Source organism: Emydura macquarii, unplaced genomic scaffold (genome assembly GCF_026122565.2).
Source record: "Emydura macquarii macquarii isolate MOO-44397 ecotype Brisbane River unplaced genomic scaffold, CSIRO-AGI_Emac_v2 contig_2422, whole genome shotgun sequence".
NCBI classification, from domain to species: Eukaryota; Metazoa; Chordata; order Testudines; family Chelidae; genus Emydura; species Emydura macquarii.
In genome coordinates this window covers 35,784,670-35,797,430 of record NW_027132559.1, presented here as the reverse complement: position 1 = coordinate 35,797,430, position 12,761 = coordinate 35,784,670, and the positions used below count along the sequence as shown (strand labels likewise).

The 12,761-nt window shown below is 41.0% G+C and overlaps 1 protein-coding gene across 3 annotated transcripts in view; it reads left to right on the top strand.

Moving 5' to 3' along the window:
* RUNDC3B (RUN domain containing 3B) overlaps positions 1-12,761 on the top strand; it is a 158,000-nt gene that overhangs the window by 81,722 nt on the left and 63,517 nt on the right. For all 3 annotated transcript variants that reach the window (XM_067562260.1, XM_067562259.1, XM_067562261.1), the window contains exons 7-8: positions 887-1,055; positions 12,131-12,288. In XM_067562260.1, coding sequence (XP_067418361.1) covers positions 887-1,055; positions 12,131-12,288 — 327 coding nt within the window. The remainder of the gene's footprint in view (positions 1-886; positions 1,056-12,130; positions 12,289-12,761) is intronic.

Here is a 12,761-nt window from a genome sequence, read left to right as displayed (position 1 = left end):
TATTTGAAGAGAATCATAGATATCATTTATAGTATTTACAATGTTAAAATACTTCTAGAAGAAACATGAAAAATAAATGAATTATACAGAACTCTCACCACTGAAAATTAGCTAAAAGTTCTTGATGATGCAGCAGAAAGCTTAGTAACAAGGAAAAAAAAGGGAAAGGGAAAACCTGAAATCCTTACATTTGGAGCTTTGTCTGAAACTTTGGTAAGCCTGGTCTCTGGAAACTGAGGGAAGAGCATATAGCTTTCCCTATTTAAAATGTTTAGGACCATATTCATTTTCGGAGATAATGCCTAGTCGCCTCCCTAATTTAGCATAGCAAGATCTTCCTTTTTGTGCTGTTCACATTTTAATTAGATTCAAAGGCAACTTCTTCCATGTTATCCTCACTTGGTCTAAGTTTGAGAACTGCAGACTTAACGGTTCTAGTCCTGAGATGGTTGACTTTCCACTTTTCATCAATTGAATGCAATGTGCTGACCCTTTAATTCCCTTGGTCAGTTAAAACTTAACCTTTCATCCACAGTTAGTATTGTAGATATTTTAGTCTTACAAGAAATAGAATAGCAAAATTAGAGAAAATAATGCCAGAAAACCATATTCTGTTATCCTGGTATGTGCCCTACACAGCTGTTGATGTCACAGCACAGATTCTTGGCATTACTTTGGATGGCTGTGAAGTAGTCATTAATTGCTAAGCAAACACAAGTGATGTTGTAAAATCTATTCATAATGTTTAATACTACATCTGTATTTCATTACTGATTTTTTTAAAAGAGTTATTTGCATTTTATTCTTTTAAAAATAGCAGTTTCAGTTTCAAGGCAGGTTTTGCATAACTGTAATTTTCAGTTGGCTTATAAATTTGGTCCTTCAGTTCTGATAGTATCAGCAGTGATGAAGAAGAGCTAAGGACTCTGGGAAGTAGCGGCAGTGAAAGCAGTACTCCGGAAAATATTGGACCTCCTTTCATCATGGATGAAAACAGTTGGTACAACAAATGCAAAAGGGTAGAACAGAAGTATCGACTCACCTTGGAGCAGAAGGTAAAAAATCAATTTGTGGAGGAGTGAGGATGACTGAGCTAATATGTATTTTTATGTCTTAAATATACTTAAATGTCATTGACAAGACATAGGATCCCATAAACAGGTACTCTTCCATTCATATACGAGATTTTTGTCAAAACATAATAAATACATCTATTATTGTGGGTCAGGAGAAATGTCATTGAAGTTGGTGAGTTGGACTGCCACCCTTTATTTAAGATAGCTGTAAGAAACAGTTATACTCCTTTATATCAGCTCCCAACCTAAAACAAAAGCATATATGAGTCCGTGCAGGAATTTGAACTTATGTGCATGGGAACTTGGGTAGGGGTGTGGGCATGTGGAGAGAGAAGCAGAACCACACAGGAACTGGCTTAGAAGATACACACAGACTTGACAAGTTGGCTAAAAGAGGCTTGGGGCTGTAAGCAAAGAAATTATCTCCTGGGTCTTGGTTCCTCCGTGTTCAAGGAAAAGAGGACTTTGTACATTCCTTGTAAATAAACAAGATTGTATCAAAGGTGCTTATTGAAGCACTGGGGATAACTGGGTACGGGCCTACCCATTACTAAAGACCTTTCCCCTCAGTCTAAGGGAAGGAGCCACTGGACCCAGGCATTAACTAATTTTGGGGGTCAACAAATGAAAAAACAGAGATGGAAGAGAAAGTCACAGGAATAAAATCAGGGATCCAGAAGGGGACACTGAGCAGAGAACCCCGGACAGCAACCAGTGGTCCTCAAAGGTGCCAGGGGGACAGTGGACACAGCCCAGAGGAACTCTTCCCAGACTTCAGGAGGGATTGGAAATAGGCCCCACAGTTGCAGAATACCCCGCTGTCCAGCTTCTTCCTGGTATCAGAAGTATCTGACTCCATCATACGTTTCTCCTTCTAACTAGAGCAACCTACAAGATCCTGAGTTTTTTGCTAGCTGCTCAGGCCAAACAGGGTAACATTATTTTATGTGTTCTTTGGTTTCCATATATCTAAGTATTGATGTGTGTCCTGTCATCATTGAATCTGATAGCTTACATAAGGTGTCTAAATATCTAGGCAGAAAAAATAATAATAGTTAGCACTTATATAGCCCCTTTTAATTGGAGGATTTCAAATTACTTTAAAATAGGCCCGATGATATCCCTGTGTGTATATAAGTACTAATTTACCATATGCACTTTACTGGTGGGTAAACTGAGGCACTTTTAACTCAATTGTCCTAAATATCACAGTGAATTGATGGCAGATCTGAAAATCTAATGCAGAAGGCCTGGCTAGTAGGGGAGGTTTGTGAGTGTAGGAGATAGAACTTTCACAAAAGCTGGACCTAGACTATGGAACTTACTTCTGCAAGATATAATGTTCAAACTGATCACTTACAGAGTGAAATGCAAAACTCATTTCTTTGAATTAACTTTGCCTCAGATGCACAACCACACACATATACAAATATAAACAACAAAAAATATATAAACTAATCAAGCTGTTTCTCCTTCAAACTGGAGAGGGGTAGAGAGAGAGAAGAGTGTGAAAGGGAAGAGGGGATTAAATATTTGGAGTCACTTGTATACTATGAAGGAGGCCACAAAAGTACCACAATTAGGTAGCTTTGCAAAAGCAAGACTTAAAGCCAAAGGCCTGAAACATATTCAGGTGGTTTACTAGTACAGCATATGCCCATTTTATAGTATAATATTTCAGCACTATTTCTAAGTGTTGGTGGTATAAAAAAAGTAAGGAGAGAGGACTGAAGGAGGGAGAGAGTGCTTGAAGTAACAAAACACAGGAAAGTAAAGTAATGGGAGGGACACATGGAAATAAAATTAAAGCTGATGGTGGAAACAAAGAAAAATGAAGTAGCACAGGACAAAGAAGAAGAATGCATAAGGAGGGACCTACTGGGTTATAAAACATTCTGCTTAATAGCTTCATTTAATTGAAAATTGAATGTCAAAGTTTTAAATAAACCTCTAGAAAAGTAAAGTATGAAAAATAATAGTATATATAGGGGTGGGCGGATGCAATTGGTTAAGATAGTTTGGGGCAGGAAAATCATAGGGCTACCCCTGCTCCACTAATCACTTCTTTAGTGGATGAAAAGAAGAGAAATAAAGGTGGATGTTCATCTTCCAAATGGCAAAGTCTCAGCGTAGTAAGTGGGACTCAACATTCTACTCCAGTGCAGAGTCTCTTGCTCCTGCATTCAATAGGAAGTAGAACCATGTATTGTGAAAGGGCAAGCTATATAGAATAAAAAGATGAGGTGAAATTGTTTGGCTATCTCTATGCTATTTCCCCTCCACCTCCCTGAAATTTCCCACCGTTGCTAACACCAGTCCAACTCCACCACTAATAGCAATGATGATACCATTAGGCTAGTCAGAGCTCCTGTAGGCCTCACGAACACCATGATACCTAACACTGATTAGAGCAATTTTAAGGGTGTATCTACACTGCATCTGGAAGATGTAATTTCCAGCTCAGGTAGAGTTAAATGTTCTAGGTCTATTTGAAATTAGCATGCTAAAAATAGCATTATGACTGTGGCATGAGTGGCAGCTCTGGTCACTCTTGTCCGAGATCCCTGGTATGTACTTGGATGGCTTGCATGTGCCGCTGTGATTATGCTGCTATTTTTAGCATGCTAGCTTGATCATACCTGGTGCTTATATGTCTACCCAAGTGGGAATTACACCTCACAGCTGCAATGTAGGCATACCTAAAGTATCATGTAGCCTGCAATTAGGGGTATGTCTACACTTTGAACTGGTGGTGTAATTTGCAACTTGAGAAGACATATCTCTGCTAGCTCTGATTGAATGAGTGTGCTAAAAAAAGAGTGTAGCAGTAGTGGAAGGGCTAGCTGCCCTAAGTATGTGCCCAGCATCTTGGAAGTGTATGTACTAGGGGTGCCTAGCTCCTCCCACTGCTCGCGCCACTGCAGCTATACTCTTTTTAGCACACTAGCTTAATCATGCCTAGCACAGATATGTCTCCTTGAGCTGGAATTTACATCTCCAACTCCGAGTGCAGACATACACTAGCACAGTACTTTTGTTTACACTGGTGGTTCACCTAACAGTGGAATGTTTTATTTTTTACCAAAAATCCTAGTGTATGCCAGGCAGTAGAAGAAGCATATACATCTCTCCCTTGCAACTCTCTAGCTATAGGAAGGGTAGCTGAAGGCTGTTGCCACCAGGTAATGGAGAAGGGTAAATAGGGTCTGTCATAGCTATGTCATTGAGTGGGAGTGGCTCAATACTTCAAAAGGAAGTATTTCTTCACACAGTGCGCAATCAACTTGTTGAACTCAGGGGATGTTGTGAAGGCCAAAACTATAATGGGTTTCAAAATAGAACTAGATAAATTCATGGAGGATAGATCCATCAATGGCTATTAGCCAGGATAGACAGAGATTGCTGTTTGCCGGGGGCTGGGAATGGCTGATGGGATGGATCAGTGGGATGAATGGCTGATGGGATGGATCAGTGGGATGAATGGCTGATGGGATGATTACCTGTTCTATTCATTTCCTCTGAAACACCTGGCATTGGCCACTGACGGCAGACAGGATACTGGGCTAGATGGACCATTGGTCTGACCCAATATGGTCGTTCTTATGTTAATATCCCACACAGCTGGTCAGTTCAGTGAGTCTAAGGGATGTCTTCACAGGATCAGGAAGTGTAATTTCCAGCTTAGGTAGACATACCTGCATTTTCTCTGATGGAGGTAATGCACTAAAAATAGAAGTGTAGCTGCAGTGGCATGCGTTGCAGGATGGGCTAGCTATCCTGATTACAATCCCATCTGAAACCTTAGGTATGTACTTGAGGTTGCTACACTTCTATTTGTAGTGTGCTAACTTGATCAGAGCCAACACAAGTATGTCTGTTGAGCTGGAAATTACACTGCCAATTCCACTGTAGGCAAACCCTCAGAGAGAAACTAGACTTAGTGTACTTTCATTCTCTCAGAATCTCTGCTTTCTGAGGTGTTTTTCTTTTGTAAAATTGTGTGGTGGTGGTGGTGGTGGCGGCACTCCAAAATGTCTGACACTAATTTAACTGCTACATTATTTTTACTTTTTTAGCTCTCTTGGGTTTTTTAGCTATTCATCTAGATTATATCAAGAAAAATATTGTTAACTTTTTTAACATAAATACAGAATTATTAGTCTCAGTGCTGCTGGGTAGACTGTGCTATCTCAGATTATGCTGGTTGCCTTCTTTCTTCTTAAATGTGATTAACAGAACTAGACACCACACTTTTAAATCAGGTCTCGGGATCAGTATCTCCTTTGCTTTGTAATTTATTCCTCTGTTTATATATATATTCAGTTATCGGGTTTGCTTTTCTTGCAGCTTACATGCACAGCACTCCTGCTTTTCTTACATGCTACTCCTCAGATATTTCTTTGCTAGCTTCCTCTAGTTTTATTTCATTTAGAAAGTAAACATCATTTTCTACATTTGGAAAGCCCTGTTCTATGTACTTTTTTAAGTTCTTGTGTTTTCCAACCCTACACCTTTTATTTGCATATTGAGTGTTCATTACAACAGATAACTAACTTTTTTATAGCTCTTTTCACATTTAATTTGGTACTGCAAAGCTATTCTTTCTTTTCAATTCTTTTTATAGAAGTTGAATTGCAAATATATTGTATTAGATCCCATCCACTTACTGTGAAGCTTGATTCTAATTCTTTTATACATCTTCAATGTCTCTGGCAACTGTTACTTAGGTAATAGAGTTGTAATCAATTTCTGGTGGTGATAGTTTGTTTTTTGTTGTTTTGCAGCATTCATCCGTCCGTCACAGTTTCTTGCTCATTTATCTCTTCCTCCAGTTGCTGCTTCCACTTCTTGGAACGTGAATAGATTGTTCTAATAATAATAAGATACTCTCTTAATGTGTCGGGGACCACTATTCTCCAATTAAGTGTTATGTTCAGGTCCAGTCACTATAATGTTAAAATAAAATAAAAAATAAACAGGAATACCCTGTCCTATGCCAACAGAATATGAACGTAGTCATTTGTAATTTTTGTTCTTCTTTGAGTTGTCTCTCTATGGGTGCTCCACTTTAGGTGTGCTTGCACCCCCTGCACCACTGATTGAATATTTCTCATATCCATGTCCGCTGGGCCCGCACATGCATGTTACTCAATCTCGTGCTCTGTGCCATTGTTATACAGCACTGTTCAAGCGAACTGCCCTTAATTCCTTCTCAACCACCTCAGCCTGAAATGGAGCTTTTGCAATTGGCTGCATTGTGGTTTACCTCAACTGTGTCCCCTTAGCACTTTTAGTAGTTATTTTTATTATAGTTGTTCTTAGTAGTAGTCAGTAGTTTAGTTTAGCTGTAATAGTTTAAAAACACATTTATTTATATATATATATATATATATATATATATATATATAGTTTTCCCTCCTAGAAGTTTTACTTTACTGGGAAGGGTATGCCCAATTCTCCCGATTTCCAACGTTGCTGGGAGGCAGTCCTGAGTAATGACAGACACTCCTGGTGCATCCGTTGCCTCAGGGAATCTCATATTTCCCAAAAGTGAACTTATGTCTGGCATTAAAATCTAGAGCCAGAAAAAACAGAGAGATCAAACTTCAACTCCTCATAATGGAAAGACTGCTGCTCTTGGCCTCTGACCTAGGACAGATGACACTCTCTCCCCCCAACTATACCGGTCTCTGAGTAAGTCTGCTGCCTCCACTGTCTCCGAGTCACACTCCCCAAGGGAATCTAAGAGGAAGACACAAGATTCCTCCCATAAGACTCCCAATGACCATCCCTCAAGTTTTCCAGGTAGAGATTATACCTTGAAGAAGTTGTGGTCTCTGCTGACTCCGATGACTTTGGCACCCATTGCTTTCTCACCTGGTACCCATGAGGTTGCTGGTTCCTCCGGTACCAAAAGCAGTATTAGACCTAAGGACTGTTGGGCTTTCGGAGGTCATCAGTACTGTCAGCAAAACGAGGCAGCAAGAAGAGCTGTACTACTTTTCACTTGGCACTGAAGAAGCCTGCTCGCGCTCCACCTAGACTCCCTACTAGACTGATACTATCAACTTCCTTGGCCACTATCACTTCTGCATAGGCAAAGCATGTGGTATCAACAACACTTTTTGTACCGCAGGAGTTTCACTTTGCCTGAGACTTGGATGTATCCAAGACTCATGACTCACCACTTCTTGGCTCTGACATACTCTCAGTACAAAGGACTTCCAGATCTCTGGACAGTCTCCCTGTATGGAAGGTTACACCTCATTCTTCTTCCAAAGCTCCACTGTTGCAGAATGATTTGGAAGAGGTGAATTCTGATGAAGATCTTGCCTTGGTCTCTCAAATTTCTGTTTAGGGCTCTCCTCTCCATCCCGACAGAGGGCCCTTTCCAGAGGTCTCTGAAAAGATTGGTGCTACCTGTGAGAGACAGCCACAACCATCTCACTGGTCCGAACACCCATGGGTGCCTCCACCCATGCCATATGTGCCATCTCCTTGGCCATACTCGGGTGACCTAGCACCAGCAATTTTCTAGGGCCTCGAACACAACCTGTCATAGAGATAGTCTTCATTACCCTCTCTCTCTAGATCTCCAGAACCACACGAAGAAACCTTTGAGGAACAGAAAGTCAGAGCTAGTGAAGACATCTCTTCACTGGCTAACATCTCTTCTTCATCCCCAGATGAAGCAGTTATGCCACCTCCTCAGTCCCTAGCAGGTTATTTTAAACAGTTTCAGGAGCTGGTCAAGAGAATTATGGACTTTTTGCCGTTCCCTCTTGAGGTTAAAGAACCACATCATAAGCTGCTTGACATCCTCCATACAGTTTCACTTGCCTGCATTACCTTGCATATTAATGAGGTTGTACTGGACCCTGTAAAAGTTATCTGGCACACCCTGCCCACAATTCCACCTACTTGCAAGAGAGCAGATAAGATGTTCTGTCCAAAAGGACTCAGAATTTTTATTCTGTCATCCCTCTCCTAACTCTTTGGTGGTCAATATGGAAGGCAGTACCACACTGAATCTATGCCCTATGCACAGATCATATGTGTTTTGACGAGTTAGTTAGAAAATTGTATTCATCATCTACTTTACAATTCAGAATTGCCAACTACCGGGCATCAATGGTGAAATACAATCATACAAATTATACCAAGCTGAATTCTTATTAAGCACTTACCAGCTGAACATAGAGCGCAATTTCAGACAATTATTGTGGAAGGCCAGCTGCTCACCAGAACATCTTTGTAGGCCTCCCTTGACACTGCTGATACTGTCACATGTTCAATCTGTACAGCAACAGTAGTTATGAGGAGGGCCTCCTAGCTCCAGCTCTCAGGATTTCCAAAGGAGGTCCAAAATATGGTTGATGTACCTGCCTTTTGATGGTACTAAATTGTTCACTGACAGCATAGATGAATCGCTGTGCATGTTAAAGGACTACAGGGTACTTTTATGTTTTCTTGGGATCTCTACATCTGCCCACAAGAGAAAGTTTAGCAAGTCCCAGATAGCACAGAGATCCCATCCTGCCCAATTCTTGAGCTCTCAGAGATCATACAAATCTCAACATAAAAGACATATTCCAGAGAAGAAAACCACTTGCTTCTCAGTCTTTGACCCCGCAGTCTTCCATCTCCAAGCACCAATTTTGACAGGTTGGCCAAAGTCCTGAGTTACCATCCCCATTCTTATCAACTGCATAAATTCACCTTCCTTTCTTTGGTGACTGCTTTTACCCCTTCTGGTGAGTTTGGGAGTCAATCATTATGGACAAGTGGGTTTTGGAGATAATCTTCATGGGGCACACTCCATATACTTTACTTCTCTTCTGCTTGCCACCCTCCTCCTTCCCCATTCATCTTCAAGGATCCCCTCACAAAAACCTGCTACAAGAAAGACTCTCTCCTACTCTTCGGTGCTATATAACTGGTTCCTATGCAGCACAGAAAGAAGGGGTTTTATTCCTGGTATTTCCTGGTTCCAAAAAAGAACAGTGATTGGAAACCCATCTTAGATTTAAGGCTACTCAACACTTTTGTGAAGGCACAGAAATTCGAAATGGTGACACTTGCAGCAGTAATTCCATTACTGGCCAAGAAGATTGATTCTCATCCCTCGACCTTCAGGACACCTATTTCCACATAGTGATCCATCCATCTCACAGACAATTCCTTCATTTTACTGTCAGTCAGGACCATTTTCAATACAGAGTGCTCCTTTTTGGCCTATCGTCTGCCCAAAAGATCTTTTTGAATGTCATGTCTGTAGTAGCAGCACACCTCCGCAGAAAAGGAATTCTGGTGTTCCCTTATCTGGACAATTGGCTTCTGAAAGGTCACTCCCTTGATGTAACTTCACAGGCAACTTGCAAGACCATAGACCTTTTCCTCAAATTGGGTGTACAATTAAACTTTCAAAAATCCACCTTGGATTAATTCTAAAAAGTTAGAATTAATAGCATCTTATCTCGATTCAGTAGTGCCAAGAGCCTACTTCCCAAAGCACAGATTCATGGCCCTATCCAACACAGTCAGCAAAATCTAGAGCAGCCGTCAAATCCCAGCCAAGAACTGTCTTCAGCTGTGGGGACACATGTTGGCTGGTACTTGTGTTATAGCCCATGCAATAATCTGAATGCAGTGCCTTCAGGGGTGGCTCATGACTGCTTATTCACCAAGCAGATACAGTCTAACTACATTACTTTTTTTACTCACCATAGTAAAGGAGTTCTCAGTTGGTGAAAAGAGCCTCACAACATTTGTGCAGGAGTCCCACACTTTTGCCCACCCTTCCCCAATTGTTGTTATAACAACGTTTCCATCCCTGCTGGGGGAAAGCACATATGGATACTCACATGGCTCAGGGAAGGTAGACACCAAGAAACTGCTCTGCACATTAAACTCTTGGATCTCAGGGCTGTTAGATATGCCTGTCTCCAGTTTCTACCACTAATCAGGGCAAACACACAAAGGTCATGATGGACAACATGTCATGCATGTTCTATATCAACTAACAGGGCAGGGCAAGATCCCGCTCCCTCTGAACAAAGACTTGTCAAGCTTTGGAACTGGTGTATACACAATCAGGTCATCATCACAACAGCTTACCTTCTGGGAGTTCAGAATGTGACCATAGAGACACTCAGCAGGCACTTCTCTCAGAACTACGAGTGGGAAATAGATCCCATCATACTGCACTACATATTCTGGCAATGGGGCACCTTTCAAATAGATCTGTTCAACATGGCAATAAATATGCCCAGCTCTGCTTCAGAGGCGGGTGGGGTCACCGATCCTTGGGGGATGCCTTTTACCTTCACTGTTTGTCGGGTTTTTTGTACATGTTCCCTCCTGACTCCTCTAATATCAAAGTTCTACTCAAATAAAAAACGTCAGAGTTATTCTAACAGTTCTGACCTGGCTCAGACAAACATAGTTACCTTACCTGATACAGCTGACTGTTTACTCAGTGTTCACTCTCCACGCCACTCCTCATCTCCTCTCCCAGGAAGGTGGGAAGATCCTTCACTCCAATCTCAGATATTTTTGTCTGAAAGCATGGCTGCTCAGTGGTTCACGGGATTAGAACAAACCTGCTCAGAGGAAGTAAAAAGAGTGCTATTACACAGCACAAGATAGTCTATGCGCTACACTTACTTACAAAAATGGACACTATTTGCCAGCTGATGTGTCCTCAAACACATTCAATCAACAGCCATATCGCTGCCAGATATATTGGACTGCACTTTAGAACTAAAACCTCAGGCTTTCGCTGAACTCCAGTAGAGTCCACCTAGCAGCCATCACAGCTTTCATTCTCCAGCAGAGGTTATTCCATATTCACCCACCCAATGACAATGAGGTTCCTTGGGGCTCAGAAATCTCTTTCCACCAATAAAGTGTCCAATTGTGGTTTGGGACCTCAATCTGGTTCTTAAATGCCTTACAAGATCACCGTTTGAACCAATGGTATCCTGCTCACTCCTCCATTTTCTGATGAAAACAGCATTTCTGGTAGGCATCATGTTGGCTTGACTGGTTGGGGAATTAGGGGCCCTTATGGCATACCCACCTTTTACAACATATTTCAAGGACAAGGTCACATTACAGCCACAAGTTTTACCAAAAATATCTTCTGAGTTCCATGTTAGCTAACCTCACCTAGGCAAAGAAGAAGCACTGTTGCACACATTTGATGTCTTGAGAGCTCTGGTCTTCTATCTTGATAGGATTAAACTTTTCAGAAAGGCTCCCAAATTATTTGTCTTCATCGCAGACAGATCAAAAAGGTCTGCAATCTATAAACAAAGATATTCGAAGTGGCTATTCTACTGCATTAGTTCTTGCTACCAATCTTGTAACATCCAAGCACCCTCAAACATACAAACTCACTTGAGATCTAGTTCCACATCTATAGCCTTTCACAAAAATGTTCCCATCATTGAAATATGTAGACCTGCAACTTTGACCTCTGTACATATGTTTGCTGAGTATTATGCACTGACTCACAATTCTGCTTCTGATGCTGCGTTCAACTCAGCTATCCTTTCTTTGATATTGGACTTCACTTCAAAGCCCCCTCCTCTTTAGAGGAAACTGCTGGTTACTCATCTAGAGTTGAGCACCCATGGGGACACTATTTGAAGAAGAAGAAATGGTTACTCATCCTGGGCAGATTACTCACCTTGTGCAGTAACAATGGTTCTTTGAGATTTGTCCCCCCTGTGGATGATCCACTACCCACCCTCCTTCCCCTCTGCTTCAGAGTTCTCAGCTGTGGAACTTTGCAGTAGAGAAGAAACTGAGGGCAGTTCGCCTGTGCGGGGCTATATAACAATGGCACAGAGCATGAGAGCGAGTAACACGCATGCATGGGCTACATGGACACTGCTATGAGAAATCGCTGGTCAAAGGTTCAGAAGATGCCAGGACTCCTAGAGTGGAGCACCCATAGGTGTACACATCTCAAAGAACCATAGTTACTGCACACAATGAGTAACTGTTTCTTATTCTCTAAAGCTTTTTATTTATTTCTGCATTTCCAGGGTTATCTCGAAGAGCTAGTACGCCTTAGAGAAACCCAGTTGGCTGAATCTGTCTCACAGAACAAACTACTACTACAGAGGATTGAAGATATGGATCTCTCCCATAAAATGGAGAAGGAACAGCTGGAGTACATAATTGTAGAGCTGCAGGACCAGCTGTAAGTTAGACTGTGATTGAGAAACTTTGCTAGAGTAGTAACAACATCTGTCTGGACTTCTATATTTTCCTGTATGATTTACATGAATTTCTGGTCCCATGGAAATAAATAAGACCATCTTGAAGAAATTGATGTAGTTCCCCTTTTTATAATGTGAAATAATTCTTCATTTGCTGACAAATTTTATACTAATATATTTATATTTATATACAGCTGCCCTGCAATAAAGGTGCAATAGTACAGAATACTAAAATTGTAAGAAATTTTAAAAATCAGGTACTTAAAGATCTATTTCAACATGCGTTTTTCTAATTAAAATTGCTATAGTGCATTTTATCACTAGTAAGTTTAAGTTCTGTAAATGCAAAACATTTTGTGGGAGGCAAAACATTATTTTGGATGTAGTAAAATTTTCATTTTTGGGGAGAAGGGTATTTCTCCATAAATACACCTTCAGAGACCTCTGACTTTAC